The sequence below is a fragment of the Anomaloglossus baeobatrachus genome, chromosome 6, assembly GCF_048569485.1.
Source record: "Anomaloglossus baeobatrachus isolate aAnoBae1 chromosome 6, aAnoBae1.hap1, whole genome shotgun sequence".
In the NCBI taxonomy this organism is placed as follows: Eukaryota; Metazoa; Chordata; class Amphibia; order Anura; family Aromobatidae; genus Anomaloglossus; species Anomaloglossus baeobatrachus.
Genome location: NC_134358.1, coordinates 200,106,636 through 200,128,173, shown reverse-complemented (window position 1 = coordinate 200,128,173; position 21,538 = coordinate 200,106,636). Strand labels below are relative to the sequence as shown.

At 43.0% G+C, this 21,538-nt stretch overlaps 1 protein-coding gene across 1 annotated transcript in view; it reads left to right on the top strand.

Annotated features, from left to right (window-relative positions):
- DIPK1C (divergent protein kinase domain 1C) overlaps positions 1–16,722 on the top strand; it is a 149,951-nt gene extending 133,229 nt beyond the window's left edge. Inside the window, exon 4 of the mRNA XM_075316419.1 lies at positions 14,602–16,722. Within this exon, the coding sequence (XP_075172534.1) occupies positions 14,602–14,796 (195 nt within the window). The 3' untranslated portion in view covers positions 14,797–16,722. The remainder of the gene's footprint in view (positions 1–14,601) is intronic.
- Positions 16,723–21,538: the final 4,816 nt, after the last annotated feature.

Genomic DNA, 21,538 nt, shown 5'->3' with positions numbered 1-21,538 from the left:
CTAATTCTCCTTAGGCAGCAGCTCTACTCATTGAGCCACTGCCTGTAATGAAAAGCATTGGAAGATTTGGTAATCTTGACCTCTGTATTGCAGTAGAGAAACCATGAAAAAGATGAGAGAAGAGAGAGAAAGAAAGAAAGAATAAGAGAGAGAGAGAGAGAGAGACACGTAGGCACTACCTGTGTGAAGTCTCCGGTGACAGCGTGGCTTACTTCAGTTGCTGCGTGGAGCTGACACAGAGCGCTCGTGTTCTACGCTGCTCCCTGTCAGATTCATGTAGCAGAGCTGAAAGAGTCATGTGGATAACTTCGGACATGGATGTCTGTTTGGGGATTAATAAAGTGGTAAAAGAGGTTTTTTTTTTTTTGTCTTTTATTCCAAATAAAGAATTTTTCGTTGTGTGTGTTTATTTACTTTCACTTACAGGATAATCATGGAAGGTATCTCAGGGAGACGCCTGTCATGATTAACCTAACCTTATTACCCCGATTGCCACTGTACCAGGGAAATTCGGGATGAGCCGGGTAGTGTCCCGGGACTGTCGCATCTAATGGATGCGGCAATTAAGGGCTGCTGCTGGCTGATATTTTTAGGGTGGGGGGCTCCCCATAACGTGGCGTTCCCCATCCTGACAATACCAGCCTCCAGCCGTGTAGCTTTATCTTGGCTGGTATCAAAATTGGGGGGAACCGCAGTTTTTTTTTGTTTTTTTTTTAATTTATTTATTTATTTTACTGCACGATATAGACCCGCACGCCGGCGGCTGTGATTGGTTGCAGTCAGACACGCCCCCACGCTGAGTGACAGCTGTCTCACTGCAACCAATCATGGGCGCCGGTGGGCGGGGAAAGCAGGGAATACCAGATTGAATAATGAGCGGCAGCCATTTTCAAAAGAGGAAAAGACGCCGAAGCTTTGTGACAGCCGTGCAGCGCCACACCCGTGATTGGTGAGTAGGTAAGAGAGAGGGATTGTGCTGGGGATGCAGGATGCATGCGAATACACAACGTGCGCAAATAGCCTTACTGTGAAAAGCCACGCTTTTGGTGATTGAACCGTTATCGAACGGTAACTCAAACGGTCGAACATGAAGCAAATAATTTGAGTTCGTTGAATGACTTGAACACCGCCCAAAACCACTCAAATTTGAAATTGGCGAACTGTTCGATTCGAACATCGCTCATCTCTATTTATGACTACTCCTTGTTTCCTATTTTTTAGCCAATTCCTTACCCAGTTGCATATAGTTTCACCTAGTCCTTGCTTCTGGTGTTTTAGTATAAGGCTATTATGTGGTACAGTATCAAATGCCTTTGCAAAGTCCAAATAAATCACATCAGCTGCATTACCAATATCCAGGTTTGCACTTACCCCCTCATAGAACCCCAACAGGTTGGTTAGACACGACTTATCTTTCATGAATCCATGCTGTCTGTCAGTTATTTTATTATTTTCTGCAATATATTTTTACATATCATCCCTTAAAATGCCCTCAAAACTTTGCATACTACTGATGTCAGGCTTACTGGATGGTAGTTGCCTGGATCTACCCTCTTACCTTTCTTAACCCCTTCACCCCCGGCCACTAAAACACCCTAATGACCGGGCCATTTTTTGCAATTCTGACCAGTGTCACTTTGACAGGTTATAACTCTGGAACGCTTCAACGGATCCTGGCGATTCTGAGATTGTTTTTTCGTGACATATTGTGCTTCATGTCAGTGGTAAATTTAGGCCGATATTTTTTGCGTTTATTTGTGAAAATTTAGGAAATTTGGCGAAAATTTTGAAAATTTCGCAATTTTCAAACTTTGAAAATTTATGCCCATAAATCTGTGAGATATGTCACACAAAATAGTTACTAAATAACATTTCCCACTTGTGTACTTTACATCAGCGCAATTTTCGAAACAAATTTTTTTTCCGTTAGGAAGTTAGAAGGGGTCAAAGGTCATCAGCAAATTCTCATTTTTCCAACAAAATTTACAAAATAATTTTTTTAGGGACCACATCACATTTGAAGTGACTTTGAGAGGCCGAGGTGACAGAAAATACCCAAAAGTGACCCCATTCTAAAAACTACACCCCTCACACTGCTCAAAACCACATCCAATAAGTTTATTAACCCTTTAGGTGCTTCACAGGAACCAAAGCAATGTGGAAGGAAAAAATGAAAATTTTACTTTTTAACACAAAAATGTTACTTTAGCCATAAAATTTTCATTTTTACAAGGGAGAAAAGAGAAAGTGCACCCTACAATTTATTGTGCATTTTCTCCTGAGTACGCTGATACCCCATATGGGGTAAAAATCAATTGTTTGGGCGCACGGCAGAGCTCGGAAGGGAAGGAGCGCCATTTGAATTTTTGAACGCAAAATTAGCTGCACTCATTAGCAGACGCCATGTCGGGTTTGAAGACCCCCTGAGGTGCCTAACCAATGGAGCTCCCCCACAAGTGACCCCATTTTGGAAACTAGAGCCCTCAAATAATTTTTCTAGATGTTTGGTGAGCACTTTGAACCCCTGGGGGCTTCACATAAGTTTATAGCGTTGAGCCGTGAAAAGAAAAAAAATTTTTTTTACCACAAAACGGTTGCTTCAACCAGGTAGCTTTTTTTTTCACAAGGGTAACAGGAAAAAATGCACCATAAAATGTATTGTGCATTTTCTCCTGAGTACGCAGATACCTCATATGTGGTGGAAATCAAATGTTTGGACACACAGCAGTGCTCGGAAGGCAAGGAGCGCCATTTGAATTTTTGAGTGCAAAATTAGCTGCACCTGTTAGCGGACGCCATGTCGGGTTTGAAGACCCCCTGAGGTGCCTAAACAATGGAGCTCCCCCACAAGTGACCCCATTTTGGAAACTAGAGCCCTCAAATAATTGTTCTAGATGTTTGATGAGCACTTTGAACACCTGGGGGCTTCACAGAAGTTTATAGCGTTGAGCCGTGAAAAGAAAAAAAATTTTTTTTACAACAAAACGGTTGCTTCAACTAGGTAGCTTTTTTTTTCACAAGGGTAACAGGAAAAAATGCACCATAAAATGTATTGTGCATTTTCTCCTGAATACGCAGATACCTCATATGTGGTGGAAATCAAATGTTTGGACACACGGCAGTGCTCGGAAGGCAAGGAGCGCCATTTGAATTTTTGAATGCAAAATTAGCTGCACTCATTAGCGGACGCCATGTGGGGTATGAAGACCCCCTGAGGTGCCTAAACAATGGAGCTCCCCCACAAGTCACCCCATTTTGGAAACTAGAGCCCTCAAATAATTTTTCTAGATGTTTGGTGAGCACTTTGAACACTTGGGGGCTTCACAGAAGTTTATAGCGTTGAGCCGTGAAAAGAAAAAAAATTTTTTTTACCACAAAACGGTTGCTTCAACTAGGTAGCTTTTTTTTTCACAAGGCTATCAGGAAAAAATGCACCATAAAATGTATTGTGCATTTTCTCCTGAGTACGCAGATACCTCATATGTGGTGGAAAGTAATTGTTTGGGCGCATGGCGGGGCTCAGAAGAGAAGGAGCGCCATTTGACAGCAAAATTGGTTGGAATCATTAGCGGACGCCATGTCACGTTTGGAGACCCCCTATGGTGCCTAAACAGTGGAGCTCCCCCACAAGTGACACCATTTTGGAAACTAGAGCCCTCAAATAATTTTTCTAGATGTTTGATGTGCACTTTGAACACCTGGGGGCTTCACAGAAGTTTATAGCGTTGAGCCGTGAAAAGAAAAATTTTTTTTTTTACCACAAAACAGTTGCTTCAACTAGGTAGCTTTTTTTTTCACAAGGGTAACAGGAAAAAATGCACCATAAAATGTATTGTGCAATTTCTCCTGAGTACGCAGATATCTCATATGTGGTGGAAAGTAATTGTTTGGGCGCATGGCGGGGCTCAGAAGAGAAGGAGCGCCATTTGACAGCAAAATTGGTTTGAATCATTAGCGGACGCCATGTCACGTTTGGAGACCCCCTATGGTGCCTAAACAGTGGAGCTCCCCCACAAGTGACACCATTTTGGAAACTAGAGCCCTCAAATAATTTTTCTAGATGTTTGGTGAGCACTTTGAACACCTGGGGGCTTCACAGAAGTTTATAGCGTTGAGCCGTGAAAAGAAATTTTTTTTTTTTTACCACAAAACGGTTGCTTCAACTAGGTAGCTTTTTTTTTCACAAGGGTAACAGGAAAAAATGCACCATAAAATGTATTGTGCATTTTCTCCTGAGTACGCAGATACCTCATATGTGGTGGAAATAAATTGTTTGGGCGCATGGCGGGGCTCAGAAGAGAAGGAGCGCCATTTGACTTTTCAAACGCACAGACGCAGTGCACTGATCGGCCGCTGCAGGACGCACGGTCGGATGCGATAAAAAAAAGCGTCGGGGATACGTAAAAAAAAAAAAAGTCACGCCAAAAATTGACCATGGATGCCGATCCGTTATGTGCATCCCTGATCAGCGCTTGGTGGGACGCACGGACGGATGCGATACAAAAAGCGTCGCAAATATGGAAAAAAGTCACGCCAAAAATTGACCATGGATGCCGATCCGTTATGTGCATCCCTGATCAGCGCTTGGCGGGACGCACGGATGGATGTGATACAAAAAGCGTCGGGGATACGGAAAAAAAAAAGTCACGCCAAAAATTGAGCAGGGATGCCGATCCGTTATCTGCATCCCTGATCAGCGCTTGGCGGGACGCACAGACGGATGCGATACAAAAAGCGTCGGGGATACGGAAAAAAAAGTCACGCCAAAAATTGAGCAGGGATGCCGATCCGTTATCTGCATCCCTGTTCAGCGCTTGGCGGGACGCACGGACGGATGCGATACAAAAAGCGTCGGGGATACGGAAAAAAAAAAAAAAGTCACGCCAAAAATTGAGCAGGGATGCCGATCCGTTATCTGCATCCCTGTTCAGCGCTTGGCGGGACGCACGGACGGATGCGATACAAAAAGCGTCGGGGATACGGAAAAAAAAGTCACGCCAAAAATTGAGCAGGGATGCCGATCCGTTATCTGCATCCCTGTTCAGCGCTTGGCGGGACGCACGGACGGATGCGATACAAAAAGCGTCGGGGATACGGAAAAAAAAAAAAAAGTCACGCCAAAAATTGAGCAGGGATGCCGATCCGTTATCTGCATCCCTGTTCAGCGCTTGGCGGGACGCACGGACGGATGCGATACAAAAAGCGTCGGGGATACGGAAAAAAAAAAAAAAGTCACGCCAAAAATTGAGCAGGGATGCCGATCCGTTATCTGCATCCCTGATCAGCGCTTGGCGGGACGCACGGACAGATGAGGTGTAAAAATGGACAGGGGATACGGAAAAAAAAAAAAAGGTTATACTCACAGTACCCAGAGGACTAGCAGGAGGATCACTGACCAGAAGAGCTGCAGAGGAACAGATGGCAGAGAGATGGACAGCTTTACAGGAGCAGCAGGCAGATCAGCAGAATGCCCAGGAAGGACCCAGCGATGGACGCAGATGTGATCAGGCCGGTGAAGACAGGTAAGAGGACGTCGGGGGAGAGCAGAGGGGGAGAGGGGGGGGGGAGTGAGAGCAGAGAGGGGGGGGGGGAAGCAGAGGGGGAGGGGGTAGAGCAGAGGGGGAGACCGGAGAGGGAGCTGCAGAACAGAGATAATGGGGGAGGCAGTCAGATCGCGGGGGGAGCAGATCGGGATGTCGGGGGGGGGGGGGGGGGTTGGGGGGAGCAGATCGCGGGGGGGCACGGCAGGGGCTACCATGGCAGCGCGCAGGGGCACCACGGGAGCGCGCAGGGGCACCACGGGAGCGCGCACGGGCTGGCTGCAAAGTGAGCACAGTACTCACGTGCAGCAGCGGTGACAGCTAGGGCGGCGGCGGCGGCAGCAGCGGCGGTGGCGTGGTACCACAAGTACCAGCCACTGCACGCTGCAGACATGTTGGGGGAGGGCTCGCAGGCCAGCACAGGCCTGGGGAGGGCGGCCACCGGCAAATCACACCGCCCCACTGCACACTGATTGGAGCGATTGCGCGTCATAGCACGATCGCTCCAATCAGTGCTGCAGGGGCTGGGGGAGACATGTTTGAGGTCCACCTATGATATGCTGCAGCAGCTGCGGCATCTCATAGCTGGATCTCACAGGATCGCACTAATTCGGGCATTATTTTTGCCGAAATTAGTGCGATCGATGTGGTTGGCGGTTCAGATTTGAACAGCCAATCACATCGATCGTCGATAGGGGGTGGCGATGCCGCCCCCCCTAGGGTCAAGCAAAGGTCCCCTGCTGTAAGAAACAGCAGGGGACATCATTTGAAAGCCGTTGCTATGGCCACGGCAATCAAATGAAGTTTAGGCAGTAAAATTACGTCCCTGGTCGTTAAGTCACGTTAAAATAGGACGTAATTTTACTGCCCGCGGTCGTGAAGGGGTTAAATATCGGTACCACATCATCAATCCCCCAATCCTGAGGCACCAACCCTGTTACAAGCGAGTCTAAAAAGATGAGATACAGCGGTCTGTCGATTCTGGAGCTCAATTCCCACAATATTCGTGGATGAATGCCTTCTGGCCCGGGGGATTTGTCAATGTTTAATTCACTCAGACACAGGCGTACTTCTTCTTGTGTTAAATTAATTATATCAAGTGGTGAACTTTGATTTTTCACTTGTTGAATGTTGCCGTTTTAGATGCGTTTTTGAGTGCAGATGTGACAAAACATGAAGGGAATCCTGATGCCAATAATGTCAATGAGAATCCTGAAGTGTCATGCATATCTAGCTTCTTTCCAACTTGCAGATTTGGTGCAGAAATAATCTGCAGCATGTACATTTTTTGAGCAGTTTTTCAGCGTAATTTCACCCATTGATTTTAATAAAGTTAGTCAAATCGCTAAAAAAACGCATTAAAAAAAGGAATGAAAAATCGCAAATGAGGCAAGAAAGCATGTTTTTGCTGCTGTTTTTTTCCTACCAAGAGATGCAGAAATGGTGCAGAATTTACTTCTACCAAATACACAGGGAATGCACATGCCCTTAAAGTCCTTTTATAGGTATACTCCTGCTGCAACCTAAAAAGAAAAGTTCTTTTTAGGGATACATATTTTCTTTCCCGGAAAGTTTTCAGGGATATATTATATACCTAATTTAAAATGCACAAGGCATGCAGTAAGAGACAGGGAAGTAGATGTACTGCTGATGGTGTATGGTGCATGGTGCATGCAGAGGCCAAAGCCAGGTGAAACTGTGCCTGCCGAGGGAGCAACAAACATGTTCATCCACGCGACTAAGGGGCACTTTGCACACTACGACATCGCAGGTGCGATGTCTGTGGGGTCAAATTGAAAGTGACGCACATCCGGCGTCGCAGGCGATATCGTAGTGTGTAAAGCCTTTTTGATACGATTAACGAGCGCAAAATCGTCGTAATCGTATCATCGGTGTAGCGTCGGTCATTTCCATAATTGGAAATGACTGATGTTACGATGTTGTTCCTTGTTCCAGCGGCATCACACATCGCTGTGTGTGAAGCCGCAGGAGCGAGGAACATCTCCTACCTGCGTCCTGCGGCTCACGCCAGCTATGCGTAAGGAAGGAAGTGGGCGGGATGTTTACGTTCCGCTCATCTCCGCCCCTCCACTTCTATTGGCCGCCTGCCGTGTGACATCGCTATGACACTGCACGACCCACCCCCTTAATAAGGAGGCGGGTCGCTGGCCAGAGCGACGTCTTAGGGCAGGTGAGTGCATGTGAAGCTGGCGTAGCAATAATGTTCGCTACGGCAGCTATCACCATGATATCGCAGCTGCGATGGGGGCGGGGACTATCGCGTTCGGCATCGCAAGCATCGGCTTGCAATGTCGTAGTGTGCAAAGTGCCCCTTAGGTTCCTGTTCCACTTTGCAGTGGGGAACAGAACAATACTCCTAAAGCCATAACAGTACGAACATGGACAAATTACTAATCCCCATAAATAATCTGATCGCTGTGTTTTGCGGTTTGTTACAATTTCAGGGACACCAAATATTTCCAAGTTATTTGGTGTTTTGTGATGTTTGTTTTATTATTTTTTTTTTTTAAAAAAACATTAAAAATGACATTATTGTAATTTTTTATTATCGTTTAGTAATTTTATAAGAAGAAAAAAAATCTTTTATTCTCTCTCTAGAATAAAGGATATAGATATACACTGCTACGTACAATGTAATTTTATGTACCAGTATAATCTGCCTCTGGAGTCAGAGGCTGTAGTGGAGCTTCAAGTATACTAAATTCTCACTCTGACATTACCAGAGTCTGTGACTTACAGCTCCTGCTAAAACATTTGAATGATATTAGTTTGAGTCCTGTGGAGCGTGGAGGGTAGGGATAAAAAAAATTGCAATTTTGAACCTATTTAATAGTAGTATTATAGGAACAAAAAAGGACTTTTTCTTCATCTCTAGAATACTGAGACATAGAGACACATTTCTGTGTACAGATGTATCTGTATGCAGCTGAATAATCTACTTCTGGGTTCCCTGCCTGCACTACTGTTCAAGATTGCCAAATCCTCCTACATTTCTCAGTCTAGGCAGTTGCTTAGTGGTAGAGCTACTAGCTACCAAAAAGAAGTTCATCAAGAATAATTGCATATAAGGAGAAGGAAAAAAGCTCTGAATGTAAACATGTGCACACCAGGAATTAGATATACCAATAAGCCTTAAAATATGAAACTTTATATAAAAATTTTTTAAGTGGCAAACACAAACATTTAAAAACATTTAAAATAGTTTTTTAAAAAAAAGTGTTTGGCACTTAATAAAGTTTCATATTTTAAGGCTTATTGGTATATCTAATTCCTGGTGTGCACATGTTTACATGCAGAGCTTTTTTTCCTTCTCCTTATATGCATTTACTTGTCTGCATGATGTGGTGATTATTATTGATAGTACTTTGGTGCACCTCTTTTCAAATTCATTCATCAAGAAGAATTGTTAATTTAATTTATGCACTGCAAACATGCTGACCTATCACTCAAGGAGGAGAAGCTACTAAGCAGTGAGGAAAGGCGAGAGTAAGTCAGGGCAAAAGCTGTCACTGCTGGGACAGCAGGAGTGAGCCCTCAAATTGGGACAGTCCCTCTGAATCCAGGATGGTTGAGAGCTATGCAAGCGTAAATACCCAGCCACCCTCTTACAGGTCCAAACAGTAATTGTGCATATTTCCCCATTGCATAACCTGGAAATGTTATCATTAACCCCTTCACCCCAGGCGATTTCCCGGTTTTCATTTTTGTTTTTTTCCACCCTTCTGAGAGCAATAACTTTTATATTTTTTTTTCGTCAATATTGCCATATGAGAGCTTATTTTTTGTGGGATGAGTTGTACTTTTGAATGAAATCATTAGTTTTACCATATAGTGTACTGGAAAATGATAATAACATTTCCAAGTGCAGTGAAATTGTAAAAAAAAGTGCATTTGCACGATTGTTTTATGGGTCTTTTATTCAGTGTTTACTATGTGGTAAAACCTGACATGTCAGTATGATGCCTCACGTTGGTATGAGTTTGTACATACCAAACATATATACCTTTTAATTTTATCTAAGGGGTGAAAAAAATTTCAGAAGTTTGTCCAAAAAAAGAGTAGCATATTTGCCGCCATTTTCTGAGACTCGTAGTATTTTCATTTTTCAGGATGTGGGCCTCAGTGTTGGCTTATATTTTGTATCTCGAGCTGGCATTTTTAATTTTACAATTTTTGTGCAGATGCTAAGTTTTGATATCCTGTTATTGATTTTTCAATAATACAATACAACCAATTCAAGTAATACTTTCCCCTATCCAGGGATTTATTGCATTTTTAAAAAAATTTATGGTGATTAAAAAGCGTAATTTTGGCATTTACATTTTTTTTGTTGCCATGACGTGTACCAATCAGTTTAATTGACTGAATATTTTGCAGGCATTTCTGAAAGAGGCAATACCAAATATGTGTATATATATCATTTTTTTAACAGTTTTATTTTTAATGTGGCGACATGTGGGTGGTTTGAACTTTTAGGGTTTTTTCACATTTTTAAAAACTTTCTTTTTAAATGTTTTATTTATTTTACTAGCTCCTTTATGCCTGCACAGTCAGATTTCCTGAGCATTTCTGGTGATCAAAGCAGCACCGTTCTGATCAGCAGAAATGCTGCCTTCCTGTGAGTGCTGGCGCTCTGTCAGCTCTCAGAGGAAATGAGTCATGGTAGCGTAAGAGGTCATCAGCTGAGCCCGTGCTATCATGGCAACACCAAGGTGCCACGTGATCATGTCACCGGGCCGCTGATGATGGCGGGGAATGGCACAATCCCCGCCATAGCTATTTAAATTGCGCTGTCAGTATTTGGCAGCATGATCTAAGGGGCTAATAGGCGCAGGTGGATCAGATCAGCAAAGATGTGCGGGAATTACTGCGGGCTCACCGCAGGAGCCCGCGGTATCTGTAGGGAGGCGACCAAGGACGTACAGTTACGTCCTTGGTCATAAAAGGGTTATAAAAAAACAGAGTTTGGGTTCGGATTTTGGATGCATTATGTATGTAAACCACTCACGTAAGCATTGCTGTGCTCAGGTACGCTTAATGCTCAGCCCAGTGCGAGACGCTTGCAGTTTTTGAATTGCTCGCACTGGGTGTAACAACAGAGTGATCAGATGTAGTGTGCACCAAACAAAAAAAAGGAAAAACTGTGCCCACACTTCCTCGGAAGTGTTCTGTTTATGGCTGGCTGCATGCAGACACCCGAAGTGCCCAATTAGTGACATCCATTGGGGTTCAAGTCATGTCCAGGTCCCAAGCCGAACTTTATCTAAAGTCGAGCTGAACCCGCCAAACTGATCTTCCACGGGTCCGCTCATCTTTACTTGTGGACACTAAGGCTTTCCGCAATCTCATGGCAGCAGCCGTTATTCATTACTCGTTACCAGCCGCCACTCTTTTTTCCCGATATGCCATGCCAGCTTTACACCAGCACGTATTCCATAACATTACCTATGCCCTGACCAACGCAGCTACTGGGAAGTTCCACGTAATGATCGATATGTGGAAAAGTGTTTGTAGTCAAGGACACTACGTTTCCCTGATAGCACACTGGGTGAACCTTGTGGCGCCAGTACCATGTTGCACTCTAGGACGGCACACGAGCTACCGACACCAAGGATTACAGGCCCTATTTCCATCAGGGTTTCCTCCACGTCCTACACCAGTTCCTGCATGCCTCCTACTCCATCTCTGAATTTTCATCTCAGAGCATTTCGTCCATATTAGTCGTAAGCTGGAAGCACTGTAGCACTACTGCAGTGAAGTGGCAATAGGCTCTGCTGAAACAGATTTGTGGAAAGCTATAACTGACCAGAGAGATGTTTGGCTCTCACCGCGAAGCTGCAACTAGGCATGGTTGTGTGTGTGATGATGGCCATAACCTGGTGGTGGTTCTGAAGTTTGGCAAGCTCACACACATACTATGTCTGGCCCATGTGCTCAACTTATTGTTTTAGCATTTTTTGAAAACCTACCCAGATTTGCCTGAGCTACTTGTGAAAGTAAGAGGATTGTGCGTCAATTTCCGCAAGTCAGCTACTGCTGTCGCTGGTCTGGCAGTGCTGCAGCATTGCTTTCAAATACCAGCTCACCAACTGGCTTGCAATGTGACTCCGCATTAGAACTCCACATTACACATGTTGCCAAGGCTTTACACATGTTGCAGTGAGAACATTGACGCCACAGTCACAGAGGATACGTGGGGCTGTTCAGGAACACCGGTGTTACAATATCAACAGGGTCATCTTGCGGCCCTCGCTTAACATTTTAAGAGGTTCATTAGGCCTTCCTTCCTATATTGTAGGAGATGCGGTCTGATGTGATCTGACACTGTCTAAGAGCTGCTATATTTGTTTTGTGTGATTGTCATGTTCAGACATTCATACACCAGTACCAGTAAGTAAAAAATGACAGCCCCCAGCAGACTCAGAAAAAAATAAATAAAAAACTGTTAAAACAGGACATTTCATGTTAAATTAAAAATAATTCATTATGTAGTGCCCCACGGGACCTGTAGTGCTACTCGTCACCGAGCCAGTGGTATTTGGGGTTGCTGTGAATGGCCTGACCCAGCTCCGTGGCCCTGTGGGCTACATCAAAAGAGGGTGCAAGAGGGATGGGGTTTTGTTTTGCAGCGTCACCCATGGTGTGCGGCCAGGGATTAGCCGCGGCTGCGAGATGTTGCTCTTTTCCTGGGCTTATGACAACGCAGCTCAGATAGTCCAGCTCACCACAAGTGGAGATTGCCCCAGGGAGGACGGTGGTGATGGGGGAAGGGCCGTTGGCGCCGAAGCGCAGGGCGGCGGCATCGGCAAATTAGAGTCTCACACCGTTGCTGCGGTTCAAGGTGTTCTACTCACAGTTCATGTGCTGTGCCCTCAGAGTGCCAGTAATTGCCTTGATGGGCCCCAGCCGATCCCGGATGAATCAGAGGTCACCACTGGTGTTGTTAAGTGTGTGAGACCTTCCTCCTTGCACCTTGTAGTGTGGATCCCCGTAGCGTGGAGCTACTTGGGGTCCCCAGTGTCCTTGGCTTTAGTTGCCGTCCCGTACGCAGGCAGTGTGAAACTTGTTATGGATCCGAGCATGGCCTGGCTCCTTTCTCTATATGCTGGTGGTGCCCTGGGACTTTTGGTGGTGGGTAATGGGACGTAAACTCCCCATTCCTTTCAGATTCTGGTAGTTCAACGTGAAGTATATTCTACCATAGGGCTTCTGCACCCTGTGTGGCACCAGTCCCAAAGGGGCTGTTGGAGCTCACCCTGTGTTACTCCTCTGTCTCACAGCTCCATCTGGTAGTCTCCTGCTTTTCGCTGTCTGCCCGGTACCTGGTCGGCCCCTCTAGGGGGAGCCGTTCGACATCCCGCCAGAAGCCTTGCTCTTCTCTGTCTGAAGCTGTTCTCTCTCCTGTGTCTGTTCTGATGTTTTGCAGTGTTCTCAGGTAAAACTGTTCTGAAGTGAAACTAAGTGTGTTCGCTCACTTCCCAGGCAGTCCCCACCTTTTTGATGACTCACCAGTGCTGGGGAAATACCCGTTTCTATGGTGCCCACCTGCAGCCCAGTTCTGGAGGGAAACCACCTAAGTGTATTGTATAACTGCTGACTCACTGGCTGGAGGTTGTGTAAGCTAGAAAACACCAGTGGTTAACCTGTTCTTACCTGAATGAGTATTGCAGCTTAAATCAGATGCAATACCCTGTGGCGACAATTATATAATCAATAATAATAATACAAAATAAAAATTCACTTTATGGTACTGGTATCTTGTGATGTTGTAGAGAAGCTTAAAGGCTGTGGCATGACTGTTACCTTTGCTGCTAATATAATGTCAGCATATTCTGCAGTACTTAACAGATACACAAAAGTTCATGTCCCAAATGGGTAAACAATATTAAACATTGAACAGGGACAAAACAATTCAGCTCTGTAAGCGCTCTGTAAGCACTAAGATATATGCAAACATAGAATATATGAAATATACTTAGAAAAATGAAGGTACTTAGCACATTAATTGGGCAATTAATGTGAGCCCATCAACCACGGCAGTGGTCACCTTGCCACAGTTGATGGGCTCACATAAATTGGAAAATTCATGCTCTAAGTACCTTCATTTTTTGAAGTATATTTGATGCATTTTAAATTTCATATATTCTATGTTTACATATGTGCTGCTGTATTCTTTTGTTGGTATTTTGTGTAGTTATAACACCTGGCACCTGTTCACACTTGCTATGTTCTATTTGGATATTCAGTTTTTTGCAATATTAAACATTACATACATTTTTGGTATTTTAAGCGAATATTAATAAAGTGATTTTATTGGGCTTTGAGTTGTTTTGGTTAACCACAATATTAAGCATTAGTCAAGCTCACAAGCATCCTAAATGTATGTTTTTGGATAACTCAGAGCATGTCCACACAAACACAAGGACAACATACATCCAATGCAATTCAAAGACAGGAGGACCCCACTGCTGTGTGACAACAATGCTACAGCTGGAGCACCTTACTACCCTACATTAATAAATCTGCCTCATTTTTCCAAATTTGTGAATCCAGGTAAAGATAAGGTATGAATACATTCTATCAATTTTACAGAAAAAGACAAATGTCCATAGAAGCTTTGAGATCCAGCATTGCCAAAATCCTTTATTCTTTAAAATAGGTAAATCCTCCTAGTTAAATATATTTAGAGATTTGCATATTATGTCTTGTCTTGATGAAAGACAACACTCAATAATACTCATAGGAGCCATCTTAGAATGAGAAAATGTCAGCAGACAAGGAGATCATTTTATTCTCTCTGAACACCGACATTAAAATATAAACTAAAACCTTACATTTGTGAACAATTCGGTTCATGGAATCTCATCCATCTCAAAGAGAGGAAGAACAAAAACTACAAAGGTTTCCTTATGGTGTGATCCTTATTATGGGGTGTATCCTAGATTTTCCATTTGTGAAGGAGAGGTTATTAAAACGAATAATTGTATGTGTTTGACATTTTGTCTTCAGATCATAATGTATTATATTTTTCTTCTTCTAGGTCATCTGTGACAAGATATTCCGACGGTGGTTTACTCCTAGCATTGTGGGGTCTATCCATCCCTTTCCTTTTAAAGCTGAACTACACAAGGCTGTGCAGAAATGTGCTGAATCTACAAATACGGACTCACTTTTTTCGGACATGTATTCATTACTACAATTGAGTCAAAAACAGTTACATAAAGGAAATGTGTGAACTCTAATGAAGTGACCAGAGAATGGCTTTGTGATGTTGACATTATTTTCTAAATGGGCTGGGTGATTTTTCATTTTTGCTTTTTCATTTTCTCCTCCTTTTGTTCCAAGAGCCATACATTTTTAAATTTTCCTTTGATATAGCCATGTGAGGCCGTGACACCATTCATTTTATCATATGATTATTAGTAAGGCTGCTCTCACATCAGCGTTATTTTGCCGGAAAGCCGAAAGCATGTGACCGCATGTGACCTTATCTTGCCGCGATTCCATTGAACTGTATTGAACTGTACCGCATTTGTGCCGGATCCGGCTTTCTGGCAAAATAATGCTGATGTGAGAGCAGCCTTAGTGGGAAAAACATTCCAAGAGTGTCGAAATAGAAAGAAAAGTGAAATTGTGCAGTTGTTTTTGGTGTTTTAAATTTACAGCATTCATTTTACCATAAAACTGACCTAGCAGTTTGATTCTCCAGATCAGCACAATTACGGTAGAAACCAAACATGTATTGTTTTTGTTTTATTTAACTGGTAAAAAATTGGTGAAAAAAGTGGTGAAATTTTGAAAAACAAATCTTGCCTGTGCCACGATATTATGAGAGCCGTAACGTTTTTAATTTATGAGATATGGAGCTGTTTTTGACACCTGGAGCTGATGTTTTTATTCATATTATTTTGGGATATATATAATGTTTTGATCATCTGTAATTACATTTTTCTTCTGTTGTTGTGGCGGATAAAAAAACTGCAATTCTGCAGTTCTTATTTTTTTTTCTCGTTGCGCTGTTTAGTGATTGGATTAATTTGTTTTATATTTTGAGTGGACATTCCTGAACTCAGCCATACCAAATATGTGTATTTTTAATTTTTTTCATTGTTTTATTTTTACTTTTTAATATTTACTAGTCTCCTTAGGGGACTGAAGTTGTGATCATCCGATCGCTTGTCCTATACAGAGTAATACATCAGCACTTCTCTGTATAGCACAAACCACGATCTCCTATGAATGCCGGCTCGCAACCTGTGCTCACAGGAGGATCTGCATGACAGACACAGGAGTCATCAGCTGACCACTGGCTGTCATGACAACTCAACGGCACCCCGCAAACACGTGACAGCAGCATCGATGGAAGCAGGGAATGACACACCCCCTGTTGGTGTGTGTTAAATGCCGCTTTTGGAGCTTGACATAGTCATTTAATTGGCTAACAGCCACGGCCAGATCTCCGATCCACACGTAGATGTTAGAGGCACTTGTCGATTGATTCCGACATGTACAGGGAAAGATGGGGGCTCGCAGGGAGATGACCCATGACGGACATAGTGTGTCATGGGTTGTTAAGGGGTTAAATGCACAAGACGTTCAAATATATCAGTGTTATTGTGTTATTGGAAAACTGTGAATCTTATTTTTAAATGCAAAGTTCATAGACATGTCAATTGTTATAAACTAGTCAACCATATGGACCATAGCACCAGTCAGACAGGATAGGTTTTTTTCAAATAGGGCTACATCATATTGAGGGCACATAATCATCTATTTTATGACTCTTTTACAAGACACTTATAACCCAGGGAGCTACAGGGAATAGAGAAGACTTGGGGGATCCCCAGTTTTTAGGAAAATGCCTAATATGAAGTCTTAAAAATTCACTGTCTTCTCTCTCTCCATAACTCCCAAAGATATTAGTAATTATCTCTATATCCATTTACAGTATATCTAAACTTTACATAAATTATACTTTTATTTTTCAGATTAAAAGTAGATATTTCATATTGTGTTTATTTTTGCTATAAAACGATGTTAAAAAAATATTTGCTTCAGGATGGCTGCTAATATTACAGGTACTGTATACTATGTATTACACAATTGTTCCAGATCTATCAAAAACAAAATGCCAGATAAAAACAACCTAATAAATAACAAATTGTTGTTTTGTTTTCTTTCTTCAATTATTATTGTATTTAAGTTGTTCAGTAACTACAGTGGATACAAAACATATACATACCCCTGTTAGAGCTGGGGCAGACAGGCATGTTGCAAGTGCAATCCAACAAAATATCGGATCGCACTCAGACCAATGTTAGTCTATGGTGGCGCTCATATATCAGAATTTGTCCTTGGACAGACACTTCATGTCACGTTTGATCCGATATTCGGCTCACACTCAGCCATACAAAGCAATGAGTGCGTGGAAATCATCAGACTGCACTTGGATGACATCTGATTGCAGTCTGAATTCTGCACACTGACACAATGAAGCAGATGAAGAAATTGTGTTTATCCATTTTCTCCTCTCCGTGTGCCCTGATTCTGTCATCCGATATATAAGACACAGTGGTCATAAGGCATTATACCCCACATCACCAGAAGTGGCATTGGAATTGCTCATGCCCATAGAAAAAGCATCAAAAAAGGTCACCAGAGCTATGCCCAACATATGTTTCGCATATAGTGTTATTGCTTCATCAGGGGGGTAAGTAACTATCTTCTCATGTCAGTGTCTTGATAGGTACCTGTTCACACTTGATCTTTTTTGATCATTTATGATAAATGGAACTTCAGTGTACCTTTTCTTATACTTACCTAGTGTTTTCCTTAGTCCTCAGAGTACTGGTGTCTGTGTTTTCAAGTGTTGTCTAGTATGTATTTTACATTTATATATTGATGTTTTTGATAAAATATTATTTACATTTTAGCCATTTATAGTGTCTGTTCTCTTGTGTTATATATATATATATATATATATATATATATATATATATATATATATATATATATATACACAGTTAGGTCCAGAAATATTTGGACAGTGACACAAGTTTTGTTATTTTAGCTGTTTACAAAAACATGTTCAGAAATACAATTATATATATAATATGGGCTGAAAGTGCACACTCCCAGCTGCAATATGACAGTTTTCACATCCAAATCGGAGAAAGGGTTTAGGAATCATAGCTCTGTAATGCATAGCCTCCTCTTTTTCAAGGGACCAAAAGTAATTGGACAAGTGACTCTAAGGGCTGCAATTAACTCTGAAGGCGTCTCCCTCGTTAACCTGTAATCAATGAAGTAGTTAAAAGGTCTGGGGTTGATTACAGGTGTGTGGTTTTGCATTTGGAAGCTTTTGCTGTGACCAGACAGCATGCGGTCTAAGGAACTCTCAATTGAGGTGAAGCAGAACATCCTGAGGCTGAAAAAAAAGAAAAAATCCATCAGCGAGATAGCAGACATGCTTGGAGTAGCAAGATCAACAGTCGGGTACATTCTGAGAAAAAAGGAATTGACTGGTGAGCTTGGGAACTCAAAAAGGCCTGGGCGTCCACGGATGACAACAGTGGTGGATGATCGCCGCATACTTTCTTTGGTGAAGAAGAACCCGTTCACAACATCAACTGAAGTCCAGAACACTCTCAGTGAAGTAGGTGTATCTGTCTCTAAGTCAACAGTAAAGAGAAGACTCCATGAAAGTAAATACAAAGGGTTCACATCTAGATGCAAACCATTCATCAATTCCAAAAATAGACAGGCCCGAGTTAAATTTGCTGAAAAACACCTCATGAAGCCAGTTCAGTTCTGGAAAAGTATTCTATGGACAGATGAGACAAAGATCAACCTGTACAAGAATGATGGGAAGAAAAAAGTTTCGAGAAGAAAGGGAACGGCACATGATCCAAGGCACACCACATCCTCTGTAAAACATGGTGGAGGCAACGTGATGGCATGGGCATGCATGGCTTTCAATGGCACTGGGTCACTTGTGTTTATTGATGACATAACAGCAGACAAGAGTAGCCGGATGAATTCTGAAGTGTACCGGGATATACTTTCAGCCCAGATTCAGCCAAATGCCGCAAAGTTGATCGGACGGCGCTTCATAGTACAGATGGACAATGACCCCAAGCATACAGCCAAAGCTACCCAGGAGTTCATGAGTGCAAAAAAGTGGAACATTCTGCAATGGCCAAGTCAATCACCAGATCTTAACCCAATTGAGCATGCATTTCACTTGCTCAAATCCAGACGTAAGACGGAAAGACCCACAAACAAGCAAGACCTGAAGGCTGCGGCTGTAAAGGCCTGGCAAAGCATTAAGAAGGAGGAAACCCAGCGTTTGGTGATGTCCATGGGTTCCAGACTTAAGGCAGTGATTGCCTCCAAGGATTCGCAACAAAATATTGAAAATAAAAATATTTTATTTGGGTTTGGTTTATTTGTCCAATTACTTTTGACCTCCTAAAATGTGGAGTGTTTGTAAAGAAATGTGTACAATTCCTACAATTTCCATCAGATATTTATGTTCAAACCTTCAAATTAAACGTTACAATCTGCACTTGAATTCTGTTGTAGAGGTTTCATTTCAAATCCAATGTGGTGGCATGCAGAGCCCAACTCGCGAAAATTGTGTCACTGTCCAAATATTTCTGGACCTAACCGTAATATATATATATATATATATATATATATATATAATCTAGCTGTACTACCCGGCTTCGCCCGGGTTAATAACTGCTGTTAACAAAATAGACTGTATTAACAAAAATGTATTCTGCACACAAAAAACACAAAACAAATAGATAGAAATGTAATTATTAAATTGTTGCCTATATTAACCAATCAGAGCTCAGATTAATTAGCTGTAGCAAAATAGAAGCTAAGCTGTGATGATTGGTTGCTATTGCCAGCCTGATAAATCTCCAGGCAACAGAAAGCCCTCCCCCTGACAGTATATATTAGCTCACACATACACATAATAGACAGGTAATGTGACTGACAGCTGCCGTACTTCGTATATGGTACATTTGTTGTTCTTGTAGTTTGGATGCTTATTAATCAGATTTTTATTTTTGAAGGATAATACCAGACTTGTGTGTGTTTAGGGCGATTATGTGGCGAGGTTGGTGTATGTGTGGTGAAATGTGTGCTGAGGATGGTATATGTGTTCAAGCACGTGGTAGTGTGTGGCGCATTTTGTGTGTGTGTTCATATCCCTGAGTGTGGTGAGTATCCCATGTCGGGGCCCCACCTTAGCAACTGTACGGTATATACTCTTTGGCGCCATCGCTCTCATTCTTTAAGTCCTCCTTGTTCACATCTGGCAGCTGGCAATTTGCCCCCAACACTTTTCGTTTCACTTTTTCCCCATTATGTAGATAGGGGCAAAATTGATTGGTAAATTGGAACGTGCTGGATTAAAATTTTGTCTCACAACATAGCACCCGGCGCTGCCGGGCATAGTAACTATCTCTCTGTTTCTCTCCCATTCTCTGTCTGTCTCCCCCTCTGTATATATCTTTCTGTCTCTCTATCTCTTTGTCTGTCTGTCTCTGTCCCTGTCTGTCTGTCTCTTTCTCCATCTGTCTCAATCTCTTTCCCTATCTGTCTATCTATCTCTTTCCCTGTCTGTCTATCTATCTCTGTCACTTTCTCTGTCTGTCTCTTTGCCTGTCTGTCTCTTTCCCTCTCTTTCCCTGTCTGTCTCTTTCCCTCTCTTTCCCTCTATCTCTTTCCCTCTGTCTCTTTCCCTGTGTCTGTCTATTTACCTGTCTTTGTCTGTCTCTTACCCTGTCTGTCTCTTTCCCTCTCTTTCCCTGTCTGTCTGTTTCCCTGTGTCTGTCTCTGTCTCTTTACCTGTCTGTGTCTGTCTCTTAACCTGTCTCTCTCTTTCCCTCTCTTTCCCTGTCTGTCTCTTTCCCTGACAGTCTGTCTCTTTGTCTGTGTCTGTCTCTTTGTGTCTGTCACTTACCCTGTCTATGTCTGTTTCTTACCCTGTCTGTGTCTGCCTCTTTCCCTGTCTGTGTCTGTCTCTTTCTCTGGCTGCATTGTGACACGCTAACATTCCATATAAGGGCGTGGCTGCACATTCTTCTAAAGTTCTGGCTGCACTGTGGCTCCCAGCTCCATTCGCTTTAATGGAGGCAGGTTTTTTGGTGAATAACTGTAAAGCGTGTGGTTAAAATTTCACCTCAAAACATAGCCTATGACGCTCTCGGGGTCCAGAAGTGTAAGTGTGCAAAATTTTGTGGCTGTAGCTGCGACGGTGCAGATGCCAATCCCGGACATACATACATACACACATGCACACATTCAGCTTTATATATTAGATTAGAGTTGCTAATACGGGTACTTATTATTCTAAAGGCTGCTTTACATGCAGCAACATCGCTAGCGATGTCGCTGGTGAAAGCACCCGCCCACGTCGGTTGTGAGTCACGGGCAAATTGTTGCCCGTGGCGCATAACATCACTAGGACCTGTCACAATTACTTACCTGCCTAGCGACGTCGCTGTGGCCGACAACGAACCGCCTCCTTTCTAAGGGGGCAGTTCGTGCGGCATCACAGCGACATCACATGGCAGCCATCCAATAAAAGCGGAGGGGCGAAGAGCAGCCGAAAGAAAGTGACGCCCAGCTCTTTGCCGGAGGATGCAGGTAAGGTGTTGTTCCTCGTTCCTGGGGTGTCACACGTAGCGATGTCTGAAGCCTCAGGAATGACGAACAACTTGTATCCTGCAACAGCAACGTGTCAACGATCAACGATTAGGTGAGTAATTTTGATCGTTAACGGTCGTTCGTACGTTTCACACGCAACGTCGCTAACGAGGCCGTATGTGCATCACGAATTCCGTGACCACAACGACAGAACCGTAATGGTTATGCTCACCTTAGAGCTCCAAGCACAAAACATAGCTAGGTAAAGGGAGTTTGTAAAATATAGCAGAGATCATTCCGCTCGGTATTAA